Source organism: Anarrhichthys ocellatus, unplaced genomic scaffold (genome assembly GCF_004355925.1).
Source record: "Anarrhichthys ocellatus isolate YVR2014 unplaced genomic scaffold, GSC_Weel_1.0 scaffold27, whole genome shotgun sequence".
Taxonomy (NCBI): Eukaryota; Metazoa; Chordata; class Actinopteri; order Perciformes; family Anarhichadidae; genus Anarrhichthys; species Anarrhichthys ocellatus.
Window position 1 is genome coordinate 845422 of NW_022280057.1, and position 26664 is coordinate 872085.

The 26664-nt window shown below is 42.9% G+C and overlaps 1 protein-coding gene across 3 annotated transcripts in view; it reads left to right on the forward strand.

Moving 5' to 3' along the window:
* Positions 1 to 26664, forward strand: part of LOC116391746 (ecto-NOX disulfide-thiol exchanger 2-like) — a 156518-nt gene that overhangs the window by 15560 nt on the left and 114294 nt on the right. Inside the window, exon 1 of one of the 3 annotated variants that reach the window (XM_031862610.1) lies at positions 45 to 26664. The exons of the other annotated variants lie outside the window; for them this stretch is intronic. Coding sequence (XP_031718470.1) covers positions 26643 to 26664 — 22 coding nt within the window. The 5' untranslated portion in view covers positions 45 to 26642. Of the gene's footprint in view, positions 1 to 44 lie in introns of those variants that run through there. 3 annotated transcript variants of the gene reach the window in all.

Genomic DNA, 26664 nt, shown 5'->3' on the forward strand with positions numbered 1-26664 from the left:
CCCCCCCCCCCCCCCCCCCCCCCCCCAAAAAAAAAAAAAAAAAACATGTTGGCAGCGTTGCCCTGTTAAATGCCTGTTATCAACTGTTCCAAACTAACAACCGAGCTCATTTGCAGAGGAGCTCGAGTCAACAATGCTTGATGCTACCTGTCTGAAGCGGGACTCATTGATACGAGCCGCTACACTCATTCATAATCATGCAGAGTGGAGCGTGACAGCATTAAGCACTAAAATGAAGAGCGACCATTGTACTGAGCCGTAATGTGAACGGTGTCTTGGTGTCCTAATTCTATTGTGTGTGTTTGTATATAAACATAGATTTGCTCTTCTGCATAACCACAACTAATAATACCAGACAAACCTTATTGCCATGGTCGGTCATAGCTCCTGATTGTTTGGGGTGATTCTCATTCTATGCTGGTACCCAGAGTGGAAAATTGATCAAAGGGCAGAATAAGCTCCAGTTCCTCTTGCTCCGTTGGTCAATCATGCTCTCTAAGACCAGATAGACAAAAGTTTCTTCAGCTTTTCAGCCACACAGAGCAATTATTTCCAGTATAGCTCACTCTGTCTTTACCACCCCTTGAAAGTGATTTATGTCGCCAATACGGAAGGAAATTGGGATCCTGAACTCCAATATTAGCTGGTTGCCGATTACGGCCTCGTTCTAATTTTACACGCGCTAGACTTCCATGTTATACTCAGTAGACAGTATAATGTCCTAGTTTAACACCCAACCAGGAGGCAAATGGGTCAAAGCTCCCGTTTTTTTTTTTTAAACTGGTCACAGAAGAACGTCGGCCACTGCAGCTGTCGGAGAAAAAGAAAACAACTTTCTCGGTGAAAAATTGGATTTGAGCAAGGCCTTCTTTTTTTCCCGCTGCTATACTTGAGAGTTTTGCGTCACAGAAAGAATCCTTTTGTCACCGCAAGATGTTTTTGATTTTCTCGTCATCCCATCTCTAAAAACACCCACGAGAGCCGGCTGTTAGATGCGATAAGAGCTTTCTCTCTGTTCTCTTTCTTTAAATCACTCTCAAAATACTGATGTGCTGTTGTCTTTGATGGTTAGATTGCTCGACTCGGCAACGTGACCACACACACGTGCAGTACACACTACCAGGGATACTTATTAATAGAAAGTTCATCAACCTCTTCCTTGTTATTACTAAGAACAGCTATTTGACATGTCAGAGCTACCCGGGTACTGCTGTCTGTGTGAAGTGGAGAGGATATTTCCGGTGATACGGTTACAAGTGCAGGCGTTTCACAGACCAGGACAAATCGCTGTCAATTACTCATTCAACAATCGGATGGAGCCATTTTCTGTTAAGTGTATTTTGCTACTGCTATTTTCCATCTCCTGTCCTGTTGTGAGGTTTAAACTTTAGTATTCTACTGTGAGAGGGAGTAATGGTAGAGGCCACACTGTTCTATGCTCGTTCTCAATAAATCTGAACTAAAATAACACCTTGTTTTTTTTAACCAAAGCGACCAACACCTCCACATTTTAGTTTTTGGAGCCTCATTGACTGCCATAGGCGCTCATCGGGGATTCATTTAAGAATCAGAATTAAGAATCAAAGATGCATCGTGATTATCCTCACCTGCACGGTCTGACAGGCAGACTACTCAAGTGTAGTTTTGAGAGACATCCAAGAAAGAATTGCAGCAACTACGGTTGCCACTGATTTCTTTTCGAGCAAAGATGCACAGACAGAGGAAGACCATGTTTTTTTTTTTTTATTTTATTTTTTTTGGGATTGTGGTTCATATTGTTAACCTCTCGCCCAAACCGACAGCAGCAGCAGACTAATATTAGCACTCACCTTTGCTCCATGTGTCAGTCTGTCTGGCTCTGTCTTTCTCACGACTCTCTTGCGATACACACACACACACACACACACAGTCAGTAAATTAGCTCCACTTAGCTCCACCTGTTTCCCAGGCTCAGTACTATCCTCTCTCTCACGTCTCTGCCTACAAAGAGCAGAACAGATGTGATTGCCAGAGGACTAAACCGAACATTTATGACGGTTGCTTAAAAACAACATAAATGCCAAGTTAATGGAACTCATGTGCAGTCTCCATTTAACACACACTTAATAAACACTGGTCGTCAAGCTTTAACCCTTTAACCTACTTTCTTCTTCTTCTCTCGTCGTTGGAGCCTCCCCAGTGTCTCTATTTGTGTTTGGATGTATTATAACTGCACAATATGACAAGCAAGTGGGCAGAGTCATGCAGTCTAAAAAGTAAGAGAGTCACCACTCGGTTCAGTGAACACTTCATGAGAATCTCTGTCTTTTTCTCTACTATTTTCTACAGCAGCAGTTTTGTGATGGTGGTAGCTAATTACGATAACCTCCACTCATCTCTGCCTCCAGCCTTTTGTGTTTTGAAAAGAGAAGGCTGGAGATCTAGTAGGCTGTTGAAACACCTACACACACACACACACACACACCAGCTCTCTCTTCCACACCAATACTTGTATCACAATGCACAGACAGGACCCGTGATTTTAGTTGTTTTATTCAGGATTTTTTGGTCTCATCAAGGAAGAGTTTGTGGAGCCGCTTCCTTGATGGCGACTGGGCAAGAGATGTGAGGGCAGCTGGAGAAAGTCCAGACAAGAGGATATCCGCTTTTCTGATAGAAGTTTTACTACTTTGTGTTGAACGTTTTAAAGGGGAAAAAAAAAAATCTGCCTACCAGCTCCTCCAAATTACATTCTTCCCTCTCACAAGCCTGACGTTTGTGGATGTGTTTAGTTGAGCATGTGATTTATATACTTGGCTATAATTGGACAATTATGTTCTCCCATTGCCACTGTAGTGGGCGTCATTTTCAAGTCCAGGCACCTCTTTGAGATTCAACCACGTTGAATGAGAAAGCAGTTCACCGCCTTCACCGCCATTTCCCCACATTTGTTTCAGGAGCTAACGGCTCGGCTGCTAACCGCTGTGCTTGCTTCCCAAAGGAGTCGAAAAGAGCACTATCGGTTTGTCTCTGGGTCGTCACTCCCGCAAAGACAATTGAACTTAACTTAACTTCTTCAGGTCACACCGCTGTGTAACTATAGGAAGTAATAATAACCGAGGTGCAAAGAAGCAGGCTTTGGCAATCATGCGTCTTGATGGTATCAAGCTCCTGAGACACCGGATCGTTCCTGTATACAAAGTGATACCGCTAACACCTCAATGTTGTTTATAGCACGCAGATCCAGAATCTCAAGAGTGTGCGAGTGTGATTTGTTTCAAATAGATTTGCAGCTTTTGTCTCGTCTCAAGATGTCGTTTACGTCAACTCATAATCTGCTGATGGTTGTTTTCCTCACTCATCACAATATCACAGTCACGTCTTTCAGTCTAAGCCTCATTATTTGGGTGAGAACAAAGCAAGCGGATGTTTAAAGTGACATTGCAGAGTTAATGACGTTAAATCTTTGTACAAATCCAGGTTGCAAACATAAGCTGTCACAACGGTTATACAAACTGTGATAATAGGTCTGATATGTAATGTCTGAGTGATTCAAATTCTTTACTTTCATTTGATCTGTTGAACACAGTGACACATTAATTTAACTTGGTGACATGTTCATTACTGTGGGAAACGCTCTCCGACATGAAATATTGGTGCCACCAAATTATGCGCCCATGCCACTAATGGGAAAATGTCAGCCACGGCAGGAGCAAAAAAATCGAGGTCTTTGGGGGTTTTGAATTCAAACAAGTCGTTGCCTGGTTTAATTGCAGTGTGGTTTACTGTGAAATTGTACGATTGCTACCTTTTTGAATTTGCAGAGCAGATATTACACAAAGCATATTTCAGTTCATGCCCACATTCAGCCACACTTCTGCTTGTTGTTTTGTAGATGTTGCTTGATTTTGGAGAGTTGCTTCTTGCGTTTTTCTGATATCTGACACCAACTTTGACAGCATGACTGATCAAACTACAGTGTAATCAAAGGCTTCATCGCATGTAGCGTATATAGGCCACATCGTTACTGTCAGCTTGGAAGAATGAGTTTATTTTATTCATGTCAAGTGTTCATCATGAAATATGTCTCTCAAGTGTCATATTCAATCAGATATTATCCGTATCCAAATTCAGAGCCTATCTGTGATTGAGAGATTGCCTCCACACGGCTCTCAACATGGCGACGGCGGAGAGCGACTGCCTTCTCTACTCGGGATGCCATTGCTCCACTTCTTTGCTGCTTTTTTTAATGCTCTGAATTTCAAATGTAGCACCTTTTTGCTGTGTATTCACTTTGTAAAACATCACATGGAGGAGTTTCCTGGTGGCAGAGGAAGACTCTGTCATTAGTTCACTCTTTTGGGAAAACCTTACAGGGAAAGAGAAGGCAGTGGCTCTTTTTGAAATAGTTTTTCTTCACCATGGGGGTGTCACACAGAGCTGCTCCACCCTGGCTCTCTGTTTGTCTGTGTAAATGATTGTCTGGGTATAAATAGGCCGACAGTCTGGCAGGGCCAGGTGGTCTAATCTGCCGGTTCAGCGTCCCGCTCTCTGCCTGGCAAGGTGGTGTTTGTCCTCACGTTAACATTGGCCTCAGTGTTCCCAGATGGGCTGCTTGTTGTATGTTGATGAAAAGGTGGCCTCACTCACAGATACATTTTTTTATCTTTTATACACGGGAGACATCTGATATTTCAATAATTGGAAGGCATAATATCAAACGTATCATTCGTGTTCACTTACGTGTTGACATTTGAAAGAGTGTGAACTACAAACTAAAGCTGCAACAATGAATCGATTAGTTGACTGATAGAAAATGTACTATTTTAATTATGTATATTAAATGTTAAAGCCATTTCTCAAGTAAATATTTAATGGTTTCAGCCTCTCAAATGTGAAAATGTGCTGCTTTTTATTGTCTTAGCATTATGGCAAACTGAATATGTTCAAGCTCTGGATTGTTGGTCGGATAAAACAAAACATAATTTGCAAGAGTCAACGATTAATTAATTATTTTAGAAGATAATTGGCACATTAGGGCTTAATGTTTCACTTTTTCATAAAAGGCAAACTCTGCTTGCCTTTTATGTAAAAGAAGCGGAAACGTAGGATTTAACTGTTTCTTTTACCCATATGTAATGTTTATTGTTCTGTTTTTAAAGAGAGAAATTGTCAATGCATTCACTTATGTCTCCTTGTATCCAATTTCCTGCCACCTGGAAACAGTATGGCTGCTGAATACTCAGCCTAACAAGGTTTTCCCCCTGGTGACAGTTTGGGAACAGCAGGAGCAACAACCATCGTTACTGTGTGGTTACAACAACCTGACACTTTTTTTTTTTTTAACTTTTGGATACATTGTTCTTATAGTGTACGGTAACCGTTACAGGCAATTATTTCAAGCTTGACTCCCTCTGGGCATGGAGATATTGATTTCTTATCATCTGGTTTTATATACTTTGGTTAGTAAAACAATAACTTTCATCCGTTATTTTTCAGTTTTTGGTGGCCAAGCCGGTTTAACCTTTTCCCCCCCTCGTTCTGTCTTGTCCCTAAGTCGTCGTGTCCGTCTCCCCCGCCATCACTCTCCCCCAACCTAAATCGTCTCCCATCAGAGGTGCCAACATGTCACCGGCAGCGCTAAAGTCTAATAGCTATGGGAACATTTTCTCTGACACCTGCGGCAAACATGAAGCCTGCTGGGCTGCGGGGAGAACAGAGGGAGGTTTATCTGGGATGGCAGGCCTGGCTTGCATCCCCATGCCGGCAGAGACGGCGGCGCTGAGCTCGGCGCTTTACAGCCAGATAAGGCCCCCAGACAAAGAGGCACCGCGGAGAGACCCCCACTCACTACAACGGAGGGGACGGGACGAGATGTGTGACTAACAAGCCTCGACAGTTTGCTCCAGTTAAATACCCGACTTTCAGCCTCTGAGTTAGTAGAAGTTATAGGTGTAAAACTAAAGGTAGTCATTATGCAGAACGGAAGATCTCTCTCTCTCTCTCTGTCTGTATATAAAAGTAGGGCAAAATGGCCCCCAAAAAATCATCTTTAAAAAGCCTCTTCACAATATATAAAATATCAACTGCCTGATTAGTCTATTTTTTTTTGTTTTTGCCATTTTGTGACATTATGTAAATGTTTCATCACACTGGTGTTTAACTCACTGATTATTGGTCACATTATTGTGCACATGTGACATGGAGACAGATCATGCCTCATAATAAGAGTAGTAGTTCATAGTTTATTTTTCACATTTCTCAGTGAGAGAGAAATGCGGTTATTATTTTAGCTAGAAGTGAGTGTGTGTGTGAGTGCGTGCGTGCGTGCGTGCGTGCGTGCGTTTAGGCTGTTTGTCGGTGAGTAAATGCTACAACACTTCAAGACCCAAGCCAAGTTCCTGTGTCTTGCCACCTGCTGATTAAAGGGTCACCTGTGCCCCAGGTTCACTTAAGGTGGACTGACCTTTAAGGTGGACCAGCTATTCTCATTTTAATGACAAGCTGCTCACCAGCTTTTAGCAGCGACCAGACCTTCAACAGCAGGTCAATTTATATTCTTTTCATTCAAAAGAATAGATTTTTTTTCTTCTTTTAAATGTCTGGAAGAGCCCAGTAATACAATTGTCAAATCATGTTTCAGTTTCTCTTTGTGAGTTGCTATGAATGCACCTGATTGTTTTTTTTTTTTATGGGCATATGATATCGTCAAAATTAGCAAAGCCACCTTGACTGCGATCCTGCTCCTCGTCGTGATCTTTGCTTTCTATCGCAGTGAATGAAACCATCCAAATACGGAGGCCGCTCAGAATAGTCTCATTGAATGAGACAAGGTGAACCTTTTCACTGTCGCCGTGTATCACGAAATGAACAAAAGCATGTTAAAACTTTTCCTGTGAGGAGTACAATTAAAGCACAATATTGCCTGATCATGTACAATACATCCATTTGGCGATGTGGTGGTAAAATAAACTGCTGAACTCAGACGGTGGTAAATAGAAACCTGAGCCGTCGATATAAACAACAGGACTCCAGTTCTCAGGTGTGTAAAAATGTCATGCTGAGTCCTTTCTTCTATGTCAAGACAACATGTTAAGACAGTGTACTGTGCTGTATTTGAAATCTTTAGGATATACCACTACACACTGTGTGTTATCTGTGAGTGGGATGACTATAGGTGGTGTGCAGACTATAGAATATTCTCGTGTTCAGTGCACGCTGACACTTTACAGCCCATTATGTACAAAAAGAACTGAATCCCTTTTGACTTTCCGAAGTAACGCATGATTGCACAAAAGCAATTATATCGACAGGCACAGATTTTTAGTTCTTTATTCCACATTTGCAGGGAGCTTACTTTAGCGAGCACCTTCCTCGGGTAGATCTTCCCTTCTTTTTTTTTTTGCAATATCCTTCGTCTGCATTGCATCAACACTGCACATTAACAAGTCTTTGAAGGATGAAGCCACAGCTAGAGCTCGGGACTCTGAAATCAGCTTCTTTGTTGGGCAAACCTTGGCAAGCAAACTTGAGTCACACAGTGTGCCACGAGACGCGTGCTCCATCCAGCCTGTAATCATGAATATAGTGGATTTATCTCCAAACACTTGGATGTGACCGGGAATAAGGCAGGTCAGGATAGAGTGTGCATCCTCTAAGTCCTTTCCCACATCTTCATGCAGAAATAAACATGCAGCTTGTATTTTCATGGTTAATTTTATGTGTTCTTGCGATAAGCAAAAGAGGTTTATCAACGCAGACTGTTTTCTGGATTGAGTTAAGTTTCCCCCGAATAGTGCACGCCTTGTATTGAGTCCTTACTCTGCCATAGTGAATGGGTAATCCATTGTAGCTAGTTATTGTACTTCACAGCGGCTTCCAACACAATATCGGTCTATTTCTTCGCCAATGTCGAAGCATGAAAAGAGAAACTCATTTGGCATGGGTCACCTCATGTGACCAACATCTTTTCAAAAAGCAAATGGAGAAAATAGTCATTCAGATGATTCAGTTTTTTATTTAATTAATTTTTTTATTTATTGTGTGTGTGTCGGCATACGAGGTTCTGCTTGTCTGGCAAGAAATTAACTTTGTCACGGCGGCCCGAGACAATAGCAGGCAGGAATTGCTGAGCCTGATGTTGCACTCGGGAACAGTGAAGTCATTTTGCTCCAGTAGACCACTTAATAGCTTTAGCTGATGCACAGTTTGGAAATCCATCAGTCAATTGGGCCAGACAGAGATGGGCAGTCTTGAGAGTGTCAGCATGCTCAGTATGGGGAGGAAACGGGTTGCAGGACAATGGAGCTGCTCTCATTATGAGCTCCAGTCATATAGATGCATTAACTGCACAATATCAGCCAATAATGGTTTGATCCAGCATCGACACGGTGCTGCTTGATTCTGTGTCGTGTGCCGTGATATGAGACGACCGGTGCAGCTTATTTCACAGCTGTGGTGTGTTTTAGTGTGACTGCTTCAGTTTTGATTGCACTGCAGATTTTACACATCAATGTCTGTTTACAGGTCTTGCAGAGTACTATTGCATATGAGAAAAAAAGTTGTATAAAACCATTCATTGTCATTTAGGTCAGCTTAAAAATGAAAAATATGGGGATGTGGAGTTAGAAAGACGTGCTTGATGCTAGTGGTTCCAGGCTACATTAGCCGCTACTAGCAATACACACCCAAATCTCCATCTGAACCCTCCAAGGTCAAGTTGCATTGTGGGTAATGGTGGCACAAGGGATGCTAATTCAACTTTTTTAACCAACCATTAACCGACACGGTTAGTGCCTAACAAGCCGCCCAGCTACAACGATATCTGATGCATAAAACGGGTTGAATCCATCATTTAGCAACACAGCAAAACAGGGAGAGTCAGCGGCTACCATGTTGCGTGCATTGTTATGAACACACGCAGCCACTTTCCCACTAAGTCTCCACTGCATCTATTAGTTTAGCTGCGAGGTTTAAGCTGCAAGTCTTCCCGACATCAGCTGTCAGGGTTCCTGCCAGTGTGTTGCAAGTTCAGCGTAAAGACAGTGAGTGTCCGGTCAAGAGAGTGAGTGTGTCGATGAGTATGATGTTAACAGTAACGTTATAGCTGTGAATGTAGCCGTGCAGTGTGTCTACAGCGGAAGCCACAACAACGGCTGATTTAGAGTGAAGGTGCTTAGCTCTGAAGTTAGCGACGACTCTGACTCACTTAAAGTGGGCTGACCATTTAAGGTGGACCAGCTATTCTCCTTTTAGCTTTTTACATTTTTTCATATTTCTTTTAGCTGTTTAACTGAATTGGTCAGTCAGAATTCAAATTGTCGGTTAATGGTTAAATGTTTTTTTGGGGGTTTATTTGGTTACGATGCACATTAATAAAACATGAATGTAAATGCGCCAGAGTTAGCCAAGAGGCTAGTTTTCATCAAGTTAATTATTAACTTGCTTAGTAGGCGCTATACTTTGATGAGAAGAGAGAATAAGTGGGGAAAAAAAGAGATTTTTTTGTTCTACTGCATTGATTTTCATCCTTTTTTTTTTTTTTTAAATGTTACTATTGTGAGTCCGACTATATATGGTAAGCGCAATGCTGAATCTGTGGATCGGCTTTACACCATCGGCTAAACACCTCATACTCCAACAAGTAGTTCCCCGCAAGGAAGCCTTTCTGAATAAATCTCTACTTTAGGCACACATCGTATCTAAATGATCCAATTTTTTGTTGAAATAAGTTTGACCGAACGTTATTAAAAATCCCAACCCCATATGGATTCCCTCTATCTTGTCATCGTGTGGACGGGAGGGCAGACGACCCGAGCCTGTTGTGTCAGTCTGTGAGGATCTCTTGTCAGTCCATTAGGCTCCCCGCTAACCTCAGTGTCGGCACTCTGATCCGACTAGTTAGGATTGCGGGCGCATTGCCGCCAATGAAGTCACCGACCTTAGGGAGCCTAATCAGCCGTGGTGATGGTGCTGGGTAATATGAGGGAATTGGTATTCGCTGCGTCCCGAGTTTAATTATTTATACTTTTGCTTCGAGGTAGAAAGCTGGATTTGGTGAAGAGGTGAGTGACTGCAGCAGAGTACATGACGAAGAAGAAGTCTTTTTATCGTCAAAGCAGCAGCCTTTAACGACTCATCTCACGGTGGCGTGGTCGTGTGTCGTTTCTCTTATAATTTATTCTCACTGTGGCTGATCTCTTCTGAATTCAGTTGTCAAACTACATTGTAATCATTCGAGGAATATCCTTATGTAAGCAGAAATATTGAGGGCTGAGCATGAAAGATTCAATAGATGAGGAAGTCCTGCAGCCTACCGGAATAACTTTAGCCCTTTTATGTTACTCCTGGTTTTTAAGTACTGATTGAAAATGCTCATTGAGGGTTAATATCTGTGTTGCCATTTTAATTTTATTAGAAATTTTGATTGTTATTGATGTGATTTTCAGATATTTGCTGGTTGGACATCCTAAAGTGTTTGGATTGGCTGTTTGTCCTAAAAACCCAGCAATGCGCAGCTGTAGTTGTGCCAGTATGCCGCACAGTTTCTCATCACTGCTAAGCAGCTCAGTCCTCTTATCAGAGGTGTGGAGACACGGTAATCAGCCGTTAAGAGAGGAGCCTGCATTAAGAAGCAGAGCAGGCTCATCTGTCTCTCAATCAAAGGCTGTGCACTCTGTTCTGTGCATGCAGGGAACACAATGGAGCAGCTGAATCACAAACGTGCACTGGGCACACGGATAGTATTATTTCATTATCACAACGAGTGACAGACAGATCTGTATTCTTTTAAACGTGTGGATCAACAAATCGACTGAGGACATCTTTCATCTCTTTATGTCAGCTCACAGCCAGTCCATGTGCTGGCGCAGGCAGAAACAGGAGCTGTTAACGGCAAAGACAGCTGCACACTCAGCTTTAATTGCATGACGAGTAATTTAGGCGATTATACCTATTTTAGCTTACTTAAATGTTAATCAAGCAACGTCTGACGGAGCTAACAGGACGGGGAAATTGTAGAAAGCTTGTAGAAGTATGTGTTTGTGTAGAATGAATTCTACTGCCTGTGGTCGTTGCTTTACAGCATCCCACACACACCAACGCACACATTTGTTGTAATACAAGGCAACACTCTCCTCTCATAGTGTTTTTGTTGCCTAAAGCCATTTTATTCAGTTACTAATTGTTTAAATTTCTTTGCCGACTTTTTTCTACTTGATGTGAGTTAAATACTCGCGTCCGATCGACACACCAGAGCTGAAGACGGGGGTGTCTGCCTATCTCACCCTCTCCCCTCTACACACAGAGCCTGCCAGGCTACTGATTTAAGTCCTTGTGACAGGGAGAGCTGAGCCCCATCTACCCCTTCACATGCAAGACTGCTTTTTTAAACCTTTCTTTGCCGAGGATTGGTTGGACTCGGCACCTCTGCTCTTTTTCCAGCAAGGCCCAGTAGCACGTATATTCAAACTGGGAAAGTAATTTGATAAAGACTGCTGGCCATATCCTCAACACTTTTGAGGCTACTGCCTCCATTAATGGCCCTAATTTTAAGGATAAGATATAAAAGCTTTGTCTGTTACTGGATGGAGGCTGACGATAATTACAGAGACCTTAATTAAACACAACACAGCATTGTTCCTCTTTATTGCCATGTCTAGTAATCAGTCATTTACTCCTAATACTCTCATTAAGTCCCCCTCGTTGTCAGCCTTTGCCTAATTAACTCAATAAACTAATGGCGCACACTTTTTCAGTTTTTTCAGAGGGAAACTTATCCTCACTGTAAAATTCTTTAGCCAGCAAAGAAAAACCGTGTCTGTTCCTCTCCCCCTCGTATTAGAACTCCTCTTTGTGAGTGAAATTCTGTGTTGTTTTTTTTTGGCACCTCTATTCGAGATCCTGGGCTGGAGCTCGCCGTGTGTCTGAGCGTGTGAGCGAAAATGATTTCCCCCGACCTCCATCGTTGGCCATGAATGGAAAAGATGGCGGCGCGTGTCTCCGGCTGTTAAACAACACACGCCGGCTCCCAGCACACTCGTAAATTACTGCAGCGAAAGCCTCTCCCAAGACCGCCTTCAGTGAAAACGGTTCAGTCGGTGAGGCTGCGTCCCATAACCGGCACCGCGGCTGTCAGTTAGCGGAGTTTGTGGCTCAGAGACCGGGACTGTGTTTACAAATTCTAAAAAGCCACTCGGCTAGATGCATTAGTTTCTTTATTGCCTGTATTGTGTCACACGTAGAATAGTTGTATTTTCTGTGCTGTCTCCCTGTTGAAAGTACTTCAGGATACCAAAGGTTCAGTGTGGGTGTTGTAACAGAATATAGCATTTAAAGCTAAAAAAACAAAATAAATCTGCAACTATCGTGGTACACGATTAATCATTGAAGTCATTTTCTAATCCAAAAGGCCATTTGATGGTTCCAGCTTCTCGAATGTGAGAATGTGGTGCGTTTTCTTGTCCAACATTAAAGTAAATGTATTCTGGACTGTTATCTGATATCAAGACTTTTGATGACATCCCCTTCTCTCTGGTAAACTGATATTTTTCACTGTGTTTTTATAGACCACGTGATTAATGGAGAATCAACATAATCGGCTGTCGCAGCTTTATAGTATCCGCCTATGCCTAAATTAAACATACTGGAGGGTAACCAGTGCTCTGGGATGGCCTCTTATCCACCTAAAGATTCCGATTGGCTCCACTAGCTCCTCCAGTCAGTGAAGTATGTTCACTCTGCATTGTGTAACTCCACCATGACACCAAAGCTGCAGGACTTGTCTCAGCGTTTCCATGAACCGAAGCTGCAATTTCATTTGTCATTTGTGGATGCACACATTTCTATTGCCTTTCCTCACACTCAAGGGCTTGTGTCCTGTCTTGGTGGTGAGAGGAAATAGTTGCGTGTTGCTCCTCTGGCTGTGTCTGTTAACATCGGGGGGAATTGTTTTCCTGATCAGAGGTTTCAGCCTGAGCTGCGTCTGAACGATGGAAGATGCACTTTCTTCCTCCTCGATGGTTATTCGGTGGAGGACAGTGGACACGTCTGCTCTGCTCTCTCTGTCCTCTATTTGCCTTCTTTTTTTTTTAACATTTCAATATTTATTTGTTATAATGTACAAAGCTAAACATCTAGTATAACGTCAACAAGACGACACAAGCAACTCATCTGCTGGAAGAAATGCTATAACAATGATTTATAGCCCACATACTGCTTCTGTTTTTTTATGACTCACTGCTGAATGGAGTGAATATCTGTAGTTTTTAAAATTGTTTACACGAACTGTTTCCGGATCAGTTCACTGTCTGAATGATATGATTTGAACATTTATGGGAAAAAAGATCTACAGCCACGTCTTTTAGGAAAGCACCCGCAGGGCTCGGATGACTGCTTGTGTGTTTTTCGGTTTTTACATCGTGGCCTCACACATATTGCAGCGTAGTGCTGCTGCTCATTAACACACACACACACTGTACCACATGCATGTTGGCAAAGGCGTGGGAACAGTTTGGGCTGTATTTTCAGTGTGTGCTTTTGTGTGTTGTCTGCAGTACTGTGTTAATTGTAGGACAATTGTGATTATGGGAAGGATAGCAGAAAGAGCCACATCACTACAAACATGACGCACGCTTCTATCCAGTGAAGCCTTTTCATTCCCACACCCACGGGTGACATCTGACAACTGCAAAGGTTCCGCTGTCATTACTCATACACGCAACCAACAGAATAACATCACATCTGGTAATAGAATTACAAAAGGTGTATTATAAAATAAGTCTTCCACGAAGTTTGTGACCAAAACATTGACATTGCATAGTATGTGTACCTCGATCCACTGTTCTTTAGTTTATCACCCCTCAGTGTAATGACCACAAAGATGCTTTTAAAAAGCTCCGCCTCCAGGTTAGCAACACAGCAAACATAACCACGGTCTGATAGTTTTACTTTTTTGTTTACGTCAGTTAGAAATGATAAAGCAAACCGACATTGAGTGGGAACATTTTTGGAGAGTTGAGGCTGGAAATCCTCGTGCTGTTTCTCTCGGAAGATAATGGAAATGATTAATGCACATGTGGTGTAACAAGATTTCAGCTCTATTCCCAGGTGCACTTTAAAAGACATTACATTAAATCTGCTTCACCACAGAGTTATGATACAGTTTGGCGTTCCTAAGTAACCAAAATCAAGGGTTCTCAACAGTAGACCTAAATAACAAACTGTCTATGTAACATCTGGATTTCTATCAAACTGTTGCTTATTAATATGGTTAATCGTAAATACGGGTAAAGAACAAGACTCATTTTAATTAAATATTTTAGTGGTACAAGATGACTTAACACCTCATTGCCTGACATCACCTGATGTCAACAATGCAGAGGATATTTCATTTGTTATTTGTATGCAGTGCTGGTCAATGTAAATTAGAGACGCTTGCGCATTTCAGACACATTTCTGTGCGTTTCTGTGTTTTAGAAACACACAGAGTTATTATCATTTGGTTGTGCTTTTTTCGTCCTCTACCTGATGCTGTGGACATAATTTAATGATCCCAGACAAATGTAAAAACCTCCGAGCTTTCTCTCCGTGTGTGAGATGAGGTGCTTCATCACATAGATAAGCTCGCAGGCTGAGGGACGGCCACAGCAGAGAAAAGGCACACGAAAACCGCCTGTGACCGACCGATCGGTTCTTGTGAAGTTCGTATGATTAATCCAACGTCGCAAATTTTTACGGAGGGCGATTTGGTTGCTGCCTTTCCCAGGCTGCTGTTTCCCTGCTGTGGAGACAAAAGATGAATGAACCTATCGGGGCTATTATCGGGGGTATCTCCCTTCTCCATCACGATGGGGGGCAGTAGACTCCGATAATCCTCTCTTCACTGAGGGGATCCTCTAATCCCTGCTAGACGCGGGTGTCTGGCCTCGTGCATTCCTCAAGATGACTAATGTACCGAACGGCGTGTGGAAATGCATATGAAAAGTGAACTCGTATTTACACAAGGCTCAACGCGCGCAGCATTAACTGAATGATAAATACCTGTAGCAGGGGAGGCACAGTGAGCATCTAATGGCATTTTGAAACAGTTAAACTGACATCGTTGCACATACTGCGTATTGATTTACCAGTTAAACAAGAGCAGTACAATGCTAAGAAATAAGACCAAACAATCGTCAATCTGTACACACTTTTCAGCAACTTGTGCTTAACCAGCCACCTAACTGATTGTTTGTACCTTCTTTCTCATTTCGACAAACAATTTGTTGCATTTCTTCTCCAAAGAAAATCGATTTGCTCTATTATAATAACGTCTGCAAAGTTTGTCTGCATGAAACTCTGTTTACAAAACTGTCTCCACAGCTTTTGTGCCCACTCCGAAGGTTGCATATTGATAAGCGCGCCGGGATCTGAATCACAATTTCAGACGGTAATTTCAAAGTCCAGTGTGAAAACTTCTCTCCTCCCAGCTCCTCTGCTTCATTCGTAATCATCAGCATACACATTTCCTCAGGTTAGCTGCTCGGGCTTCTCCTAGCTGTAGAAAAGCACTTTGGAGCTAAGTGTGTGGGAATGAAAAATGTCGGTAATAACAAATATGATCGGGACTGAGGGTGCCTTAAGATTGATGAATGCCATTTGGGTTTTTTTCTGCCCACAAAGGAGTCATTTTCTTTGCACCCCACCCCATCATTTCATTTCCCCAAATTAAAAATAGCTGTCATTATTCTTCCGTAGTTTAGGCTAATGCCATCGTGATGGTGAATAAGTAGCCAGTTTGTCTCTCCTCACAGCGGGAGTGTGTGCACTCTCTCGTTGGCCTTGATTTCTCTTTGTGGTTTCTAAGTACACTACAGTCCTAATGTCTGAAGACTAAACAGTAGGTCTGATAGTTTGTTGTCTGTCATACATCATCTTCATCTGTTAGTTTAGCTTTACTGCATGCCTCGTACCTACTAAACCTTTACGTTGGATAAATTAAGTTCATCTGTAAATTGTGTGCTCAGTAGTTGGTTAAAAACCAGCACTCTTATTTGTTTAATTACAGAATTTGTGTCAGTGCTCTCTTAGCTGTTTGGGATTTCTTTCATTATGTGGAAAATAAGGACTGCAGACCATTAAAAATGGGCTCAGATGTGTTAAAAGGGGTTCTAGTTACGGGAATAGCGTTTATTTTGTTTTCTCATCTGAAAATATTCATGCTTGGAGAGCCCCCATCTAAACACAAGCCAGTGGTTTAATCACGCTCTCTTTTCCCCCCCATCCCTCAAACTTTGTTTTTTTTTATTCCCATCTGCATTGTTGTCTCTATTGAAAACATGTGGAAAAAGCGAAACAATTGTGCATTCGCTCCTAAACATCCCCTCGCTGCATCCTGTGATGCCGGGGTTAATCTAGTGTTATCAGATTGTCTCTACTGACTCATATCAGGAGGTCAGCGGTGTTGATAAGGACGCTTTAGTAATTAATTTGATTATAGTTGTATTTTGTGAGAATGCTGGCCTTCAGCAGCACTACTTTTGTTCTGTTGCGTCGTCTGTATTCAGCACAACAGACACAGTATTTGTGATGAACAGCTCAGAACTCAGAGGGGGCAAGAAGGCTTCAAATACATCACAGGAGTATGCTAATCTGATGCTAATCCCAACGCTAATCTGATGCTGACAGAGGTGCAGGTTGTGGAGTTAATCACTGGGACTGTGATTTCTTTAAAACTTGCAATGAGAAATGACATTTTGTCACCAAAATATATAACCCCAACTAACATACAAATATGATTCATGGATGTTTTACCTCGACCGTCTTATTTCTCTTTAAATTGAATTTAACTGGACCAAGCTGCAGTGTAACAGTTACAAAAACATGCAGAAATATCCAGCCCTGACTCCTTTTAATTATGTTCACAAACTTTACTACCACTTTAAATAGGCTGCTTTGTGGAAACACAATATCACCCAGATTGTGTTTTTATCAGCATAGTGGCAAAAAACCGATTCTGCTGAATGCGTCTGTGAAAAATGAAATTATTGAAAGTTAATGTTGATTCTCTTGGTCATCAATTCCAACATTATTCCGTGGATGATAGGAATGCTGAACTGTGTGAGCAACTCATCACGTCGTGAATGTGTGAAGAGAACAGGTTGCAGAGTCTTGCATGCAGAGGAGCTTTCAAACATGGCATCAAGATGCTATTGTGCCTCTCGTATACAGCATGTGTCGGCATGAATGCACATACACGTCAGGATAAGTGATAGAAATCTTATCACTGCCAAACATGGAAGGAAGAGAATAAAGGGAACTGCTGTGACATGAGATATTTTGTCCGATGGGTTCTACTTTATTTGACGGGTACAGTACATTGTGCGTGTGTGCGCTTGTACACGCTCTATGGAATATGTATTGTAGTGGGCTGAGATTATTTTTGTTATGCAAGTCCATATGGGTTCAGAAAATGGTGAAAAAGAGCCCAACGTTACGTGTTCCAGTTGCTTGTTTGTCTCAAGTGACACAATAGAAATCCTCACTTTTGAGAAGCTGAAGTCACAGAATGTCTGGCATTTTCCCCTTCAATCAATTGCTTAAACAATGATCACAATTTTGTATTTGTCACCTTATTGTTTAAGCCCTATTGTATGCCGTCTAATTATGTGTCGTCTGCTTCTAGTACAAGTTAATTCAATTCCATAACAGAAGCAAAAGTATTGATACTAAAAAAAAAAAGTCCACTAAAGAGCATGAAGCACAATCAGTGGAGCCCCGAAACTGCAGAAAACCTGCAGAAAGCAGAAGGAAAGTCTCGCTCGTGCGTTCTTTCGGTAGGTATTCGGCGGCTGCCGTCAGCAGAGAGGAGCGCTGTGACCTTCTCAGTGGCCTGAGAGTGTGTTGGCGTGGCATGACTGATGCAGATTATCATAGCTGGAGAAAGCCAATTACCGTGGTCATCATAGCACCCTCGGGGGCCCTTTTCAGTGGAATGAAATGCATTACAGAATTCTATGCGCATCCTTTCCGGCAGCGTTTTTGTATTTCCTCCACGCCGATCCGCCCAGTTTGAGTGTTAATAGCGCAGTCGATGGGACCCTCCCGCGCCTCAGAGCCCTCTTTGGCTCGGATGAGCTTCTGCTCCACAAAGCCGGGAGGTCGTGCCTCTCGGAGAAGCGGATGAATTACGTTCTCCTCTGGTTGTCGTCTCTCGCCATTCAAGACAAAGCCCCTTTTTATTTCGGCCCCTTCTTAACCAGTCTCAGTGAGCGTCCTTGAATGACTTCATGAGGGGGAAAAAGTCTGGTTGCAGAGTTGTGATGGAACAGAACAAACAGCAACAGATCAGACCTTTTGTTCTCCTTGTTTTTTACCCCCAATACAGATTTGCTACAAGACCAGAGAAGCTGAGATCACACGCGGCAACGCTGCATAGCATGTACAAAGACCACAGATCAAGCAGAGTCTGCGGTAAGAGGCCTGAGTGCACCTTCTAAAGGTCTTATTCTGTGTCTATCTCAGAAGCTCGCTGTCTTTTTAGATGCCTCAGCCTCTGAACCTGCCGTTCTCCTTCCTGGATTTGCATTATATTCCTTTATTTCATGTTTATTTTTGCCGTTTTCACTTTCTTTTTTGTTCAGACATCAGAATCCGCCGCATCCTCTCAGTTACTAGTGTCAAGGCTTCTGAATTCAAAGTGTTAATCTCATTCAAACTCAGACATGTGATCATAGAGGAGTCTGACATGGAGAGCAGTGTGACACACACACACACGCTGTTACAAAACTTTTGAAGCTCGATGTTAATAGATCAGTCTTTTGCTTGTTTTTTTTGGGTGCTCATGTGAACAGGTAGCTCAAGTCGAGATTTCTGAACTTGCACGCAGTTATTCACAACACACCCAATGGCGGCTCAATCTAACCAGCACATTTACAGACGCTGTGGAAACCAGAGGGACGCATCGTGAACCAGTATGTACTGTTGCAGATTTTTATCTCAAGCTCAACAGTTTGTTCTTTGATTGCTCAGCTATAGTTAATAGATACTAAATCCCTCACATGGTTGTGCATTCATTCATTGAGTACATTTGCTTCCTAAAGAACTGTTTAAGGTGCATCTCAATCCCTTTATGTTCAATAACCTGCACAGCATTGTGGGTTTTAGCCATGCTGGTGACACTCTGTCCGTCAGAGGTCGGTGACTCCACCACTTTTGTTCAGACTCAAACATCTTAACATCTACTAAATGGGTTTGCATGGAAGTTTGTACTTTCATGGTTCCCAGAGGATGAATCCTACTGACGTTGGTGATCCCCTGACATTTCCTCCAGGGCCACCATGAGGCACCAAGAGGTTCTTCACAGCTATCGAATGGAATACCATTCAAATGTTGTGTGAATAACTTGCGTGGTTCCCTGACTATAGCGCCATCTCCAATATTTCCGTTTCAAACAAAATACGCGCAAAACTATTGACATCCCCGTCAGCTTCAGCTGTGCTTCGTGGTATGTGCTAATTAGCTAATGTTAGCATGGTAATGCACAAATGCAAGACGGTGAACATGGTAAACATTACTCCTGCATGACATCAGCGTGTTGGCTTAAGCTGAAGGCACCACTGTGTTCAGCCTCACAGAGCCACTAGCATGGGTGTAGACTCAGTGTTGTTACCTTGTGTCCTGTTGGGCTCTTTCTCTGCCTTATTTCGCCCTTCTACCTGCCACTGAGCACCACACTAAAAACAGAAAAAAAGGAACGCTCGTACTCGTTGAACGGACAATTAGCTGTTACGTAATCCTGTTCAGAGAAACATATTTAATATTCATTGCGCTAGGCACGGCTTTAATGTGTCTCTGTGAGCCGCTATTGTACTTTGAAAAACAACGGGACCCTACAGTACATTGTTGGAGGAAAAGAAATTGAACCAAGTGAGAAACTGACACTGCTTAAGCGAGAGGAAAGAGAGGGGGGATGAGAAGCACCTCTCTCGCTGGGCTCCGGCCGATGAGTGTGTCCTCCCCCATTACTCTCACACAGCGCAATATGCAGGTCAGTCAGGTGATAACGAATGCTCTGTCTGATACTCGGCCTCTTTCCCTCCCTCCTGCTCGTCTGGTCGGCTCCCTCTGTTGTATCGTCGTCACCCTTTTACACTACACTGCAGCGTCTCACACAGTATTTAGTGTATTCACCTTCAGTGGGTTTAATTATCTGGCAATGTCCCTCAGTTCAGTCATGTTGGGCAGTTTATGAGGCAATGAAGACGTCAAGTCTCTTCCTTCATTGATTAAACACTGACTTATGGCCAGAGTCTACACACTTTCTCAGCTAATTTTGTGAGTTTAAAGGAACAAAAAGAGAGAAGACACCTTTGTGGATCGATCACTCGCCTTGAGTGTCCACAGTGCGCTCAGGATTGGACGAACTACTCAAATTCTGTGCACACCACCCCCCCACCGCACGACCGTCTGCAACAAGAAGGGAGGTGATAATGCATTCAGCCAGCGCTTTGCTAAAATACGTGGTGCTGGGTTCCAGGTTTGATGTGGTGACATTCCTCGTAAACTGTTTTTTTTTTCTTCTTCTCATGTTGAGAATGAAGCGTTTTGATTCGTAGCATGAAATACCAGCGACGCTGGTCCTTCAAAGCTAGATGTGGTTTCTGTCATGGTAAGAGATGGACTGCAGCCGGATGTACAAAATCCAAAATTTTTTTGATGAAATACGATTGAATTACTACTTGACTGGAGAGAATTCAGAAGAAAAACAATAAACGTCATATTTGCATTCATGTTTTCATTTAACATGTCACAGCAACTCATTTTATGCAAAAGCACAGCTATTTCCCATTATATGCAGATATGCACATGACTATTGTGTTACAAAGGGGGCCAATGGTTTCCAGAATCAACTAAAATGTCGCTGCTGTCTTAAAGACAACAGGATGTCCCACAGTGGCTGTTTTGGCGACTTCTTTGACCCACATTTACACTCACTGTTCGTCTGGTATTCAGAATGACGCCCATATTTCACGATTACAGTCATCAGAAGAGAGATGACTAATGCGTTGCCAGAAAATACAACTCATTTGACATTTACTAGTTTATTAGCGAGGCGCTTGTACTCTTACGATTCACGGCTGCTGTTAAATCTGCAGGTGTAGATCAGCACGTAGTTTACTATGTGAATGGATAGATGTGCGGAAAAATAAATGGGTCTTGTTGTTGTTTTTCAAACTCAGAGCGAGTTTCCACTTTAGGGTCTCCAAAGTCTCTTCATCCCACATTCTGCCGCCTTATTTTTGTTGACCTCTTGGTGGCAGCTAGATGTCTGTCTACAAGACTGTCTTTGTGTGAATGTTGACTTGGGGGTTTGAGCCTGTGTGCGGCTGATGGCACATTTGCTTCCAGGAATCACAACCAGCTTGCTGTGCCACACAGCTGCCAGGACGCAGCACGGTGCCCACCCGCTCTCGTAAAACCGCTTTTGCTCGTATCAGAGGACCTGCAGGATTTGAATGCAGTGCAGCAACGTTGTCGAACAAACAAACACTGATTTGTGATCACTCCTCTTTTTGTGTGTGTGTGTGTGTGTGTGTGTGGCGATGCATGAGTGGTGTTTTGAGTCAAGTGATTCCCTGGCTGTGAATTATGGCCGGGCAGCGAGTGCTGTTTAACAACATTTCAGCGGTGCAGAGGGGTTAACAGTTATTTTGCTCTCGGTTTGAGACTCATTGCCATCAATATTCATGCTGAGGGTAAATTCTCCAGTCATAGGCCCGGCCTCCGTTTTGGATTTAGCCTAATCCGGTTTCCAGAACAGATGCTGTCGTCATAAAGGCACCGACTGTACTCTAACTCCCTCCTCTCCTCTTCCTCTCACGGCAAACATGGCTCTGCATCTCAGAACACGTTGGATTCAGTTACACTTGATGGCATCCTGCCACTCCTACACAACTCATTAAATTCCTCCCAGGCAGGAACACACCAGTACGTGAACTGGGACACCGTGAGACTCACCTAATGAGGTGCGACGAGTCACCGCAACCTTTCCTGTCCAGACGATCATCTGCTAACCATCAGTCAGGGGGCAGGGATGTGAGGTAAGGAGGAGGAGGAGGGATAGGTAATTAGAAAAGGGAAGGATTAAGGATGATGGAGGTCAAAGATAACTAGCAAGAAGCCAAAAGACAGAGATGTCCAACATCGTCGGGACACATTTCCGTGCTGGCCGTCTTCCTGCGTGGAGGGCAGTGAAGTTAACGACATTATTCACTCGTGCCTGAGCTACAAACACATTTGTGATCTCAAAATGGACGACGCCAAATACCGTCGCAGTCACTTTAAACGGCTTTCCTTCCCGTCTCTGAAGGCCTCGTGGAGCTGCTACCTGAGCCCCTTTTGTTTGATTGGAAAAGGGCATATTGGTACAGAGTAGAGCACTCGAACCAAGCGAAAACAGCACTGTGTGTGATTTGGCAAGTTACTCGATGGAGACAAACAGTGCCGACACCTCACAGGACAAATAGCCATAAATGTTTAGTGAAAAGGGAACTATTGATGAAAGGAGTGCTGGTTGGGAAGAAGGCTATTCCTCCCAGAGGCCTGATTTTACTACGATAGCTCAGATTTCATAATCAGTAATTGAATTTGAATAATTAATTTTATGAAACACTTCCCTGTTAAATAAACAAATGAGCATGAGATCTTATTTAACAGAGTTGACCATTCTATACATTTTTCTTTAATATTTCAAGCCTATCTGACGACATGAGTTCATGATTTATGGAGCTTTTATCTGTTTTCTTTATTTTTTTTTCACAGATGGTGAAATCTTTCGGCCAGAATGAGTTATTTCACCTCACTTTTAAGCAGTTTATTTGACTAAAGAGGCCCGTAACGTCACCGAACACACACATTCTCATACGAAACCATAAAAGCCGAACCGAGAATGCTTTCATCTGCTGAGGCAGGGAGGCAAATTAGTGTTTGATTTGAATGTTTTGCTACACTAAGCAGGCCACAAAAAGAACATCATTGTTTTAAAAAAAAAAAAAGGAGACATCAGATAAACATCATTCCCTAGGGACACTGAAATTGAATGAGAGCATGCACTGGCTGTTACTCATTACTACTGGCTGACAGGGGTAATTGAATTCTGCCTGGGAAAAGAAAAAATCAGTTTATTTCTCCTCCTTTCTGGTGACCAGCTATCGGTTATTTTACATCCCTACATGCAGATGATGGATGCGTAACTCCTGGCTGATAACGCTGTGTTTGTAGCCGCTGATGTGTCTCTTAAATTTGACCTTGATGTGTGTGCATGTGCTCTGGGGGATTTTTTTATTTTATTTTTTTAACCAACCCACTTCACAGGGCATGTGAAGCAGGGAATAATAGGCTTGTCCATCCAATATTGTTCAAAGGCTAGGCTGCGGTCCAAATGTGAGAGGAAGACGGGTCCACATATTACTGTGTCATGTTTCAGAAGTCTTTCCAAGAATCCTCATTGTAACGTAGCCTGAACAATACATTTTGGGGGTGTTGGGTTGGTTGCCTAAAGACGGTTATATTTCGTCCTCAGGCCAGTCTGTTTTGAAAGTGTGGGATTTGTACTTTAACTGAAACAATAAGTCTGTTGATGCTAATAATGTAGTCGGAAGTGAAAAAGATGCTCTTTCAAAGTTGTTTTTGGATCGACCTGCCAGTTTAGATTCTTGTTCAGTTGTACCTGCGGAAGGGAAGTTGTCTGTTGGTATAATTTTAAGTTGACTTCACATACGAGTTCGTACGGCCAATATAACCTGGAAAAGACATGAAATTTGAAAATAGCAATTTCCAGCCCCGGAGAGCTTTTGATATTCTCATAAACCCAGAAAGTTTTGGAAAAGTGATGTAACTGTGCTTCATAAATACCTTTTTATAACAGAGGATACGTGGTTCTGAGAGAAGTCTCTTATGTTCGGGCGGATCAGTTACTTCACTTCAGACTCCAAACTTTTATTCTTATTCTTCCATGTATACACTGATGGTTCAGAGGAAATATGTGAACCCTGTTACATGTACATCCAAATCATCCGTCACCACTGTCTGACTGTAAACATGCAGTTGTTATTTCCAGGAAGTAACCGTGGATATCGAGCAAACGCTTTTGTTTTCCGAAGAAGAAACCTGGTTTGTTTCTCTAAATTAGTCCGTTGCTGTAGTTACAGTATTTGCTGACAGCGGATGAAAGACTCGGTGTAGTACGTCACTCTCATAACCGCACCTTGTTTGTGGAACGGTGCTCTCCTGACTTCACAGTGGGCTGGAAATTGGTAAACACTTTGATTTACCTTTTGAAATGATCGTATGACGACAGTGGAAACAGACTCATTGGTGGAGCAGAGGAGAGAATAATTTGATCCTGAAGATATTCTTCTAAACGTGCCCACGGCCTTCTGACCTGAACTGCACAACCTCAGTTTAGACTTGTGTATATATGGATGTTTCTGTTTATGCATGTGTTTGAATGCAGCTCTTCTTTGACTCCTCATACAGTCAGTGGACAGTTTATTAGCCAGACATGAGATCTGTGTGGAGCCATCAGGAGACCTGCTGAACCTGTATCATCATCTCGAGGGTCCGTTGACTTGAGCCAGACTTTAACGTGATCTGTCTCCCTTCATTTATATTCTTGACACAAACAGCTGTCAAAAGTAAATACCAGAACAGACACGTTGTAAAGTTTGCCAAGGATTCGGTGGTGCTAAGCCTCCTGGAAGGTGAGGAACTAGGTCATGGGCCGGTTCTTAATCTGCACGTGTCGAAACACAAGGACACGATCATTCATTTCAGGAAGTCGACGCCCAACCCAAAACGATGGATATTAAAGGGAATGAAATTGACCTGGTGGAAAATCAAATCCAAGTAGATACAACTTCTAATCAGGTCCAAACAGCATCTGCACTCCTTGAGAAAAAAGCACATTTTCAGTGTGTGCATAATTGCATGTGTGTGCGCTGCGATGATGACTCAGAAGTTTCATTGCGTCTGTTCTGTCCTTCTGTGTTGTTTGCACAGTAATTGCACGAGATCTCCCCACCAAAGCACTTTATGCATTCAGCTGTTTTTTTGCACCGTCTTCATATGAAGTGATCTCGCTTTTGTTTTGATTGTTGCATTATGTGATTATGGTTTCATAAAGAATGTGTTTGCATACCTGGCGGCAACCAAATTTTTCCTCTTGTGGGATAATCAAGTTTGACTTGACTTGACTCCATGACCACGTTTTGACATGATGACACACACACAGACTCACAAGGTGAAGACAACACCAGCGATGTTTTCATGGCTGGTAACAAACACTGAACATTATAATGCTCATAAATGTGGTATTAATTGCACTGCAGCAGTTGAGGCAAAGTGTATCTAATACAACTAGTCTCAACTTTAATGAATAATAAACCTGTTTGACATGCTGTTGCCATTAGGAGTTTAGACTGAACAATAACATTGCACAGGTGATGTCAGTGTCTCATCCAGAAGCCAGACTGAACCAGACTGAAGGGAGTTCATGCTATCATAAATAAACGACTCAGCTGACCACAGCAGACATCATCCGCATCTCTTTTCATGACTTCACACAGCTTGTGACTAATTATGGAAGCATAATAGTGTTTGTTCTGCTGTTTTCCGTGTGTAATTAATCTTCCGGCTTTGTTGATCAAACCAAGAATGCATTCACATCCTGAGAAGCCTGTGCCCACATTTAAACATATTTATTGTTCACAGCGGGAGCCAAAGATGATGTAAATATTTAGTTGGATGTAGTTGTAGAGTGGTTACACTGTGGGAAAACACATCCTGGACGTAATGTCACAGTCTTACTATTAAAGGCTGCTTCACAGCCTGCAGCTTCATCTATGATTTGAATCCTACTTATTTTAAATATGGACAGAAAACAAACAGTGTATCCTGAGCTTCGGGGATGAGGGGAATGCCTCTCATCACTGTCTGAGATATTGAACTGATGATGTCTTTGCGTCTCCTCCTCCAACTGGCAGGCTACAGAATGACACCCTTCTTAAAAGAGCACAGCTGTTCTAAGTTTGGGTGAAATAACCTCGCTTTTTAGGGGGAATTAATGTTGTTTTGCTGCACCTCAGAAAATGTGATAGAAATCTGGTTTATGTGGCACGCAGCTCGGGGAGTGGGTGGTGTTGTTGAGTGGTTCCTCCTGTTCGCTGTGAGGGACTTGCCGTCGGGGGAAGTTCGGCTGCGGCTCTCTATGAAAACGACACCCTCTCTCTCTCTCTCTCTCTCCACGGTCCCTCCGGTGCTCGAGCTCGCCTCCACAGCACACTTGACGAAGAATACGAGCACGAGTTTCTTTCTTTTTTTTCTTTGACGGTGACTGTATATCGGCCGCCCGGAGAGTTCGCCCCCCCTCCCTCCTCCCCTGAAGCGAACTGCTTGTTCGGCTTGAGCCGCGAACCGGGCACGTCGCGAGGGCGGGCTCGCCCCGCCGTAGCTAAAAAGGTCCCGCTTCGACGGGGCTGCTCTCATTGCAGTCCAGTCTGCCGAGCGGAGCGGAGACTGACTGAGGTACGAGCCCCGTCTCCATTCAAGGATTCTCTTTTTTTTTTTTACACTTCGTCCTACAAGCAGACAGCCGACGGAGAATCGCACCTCGCCTTCTGTGGACAATGTTTCTCTTGCAGTACACAG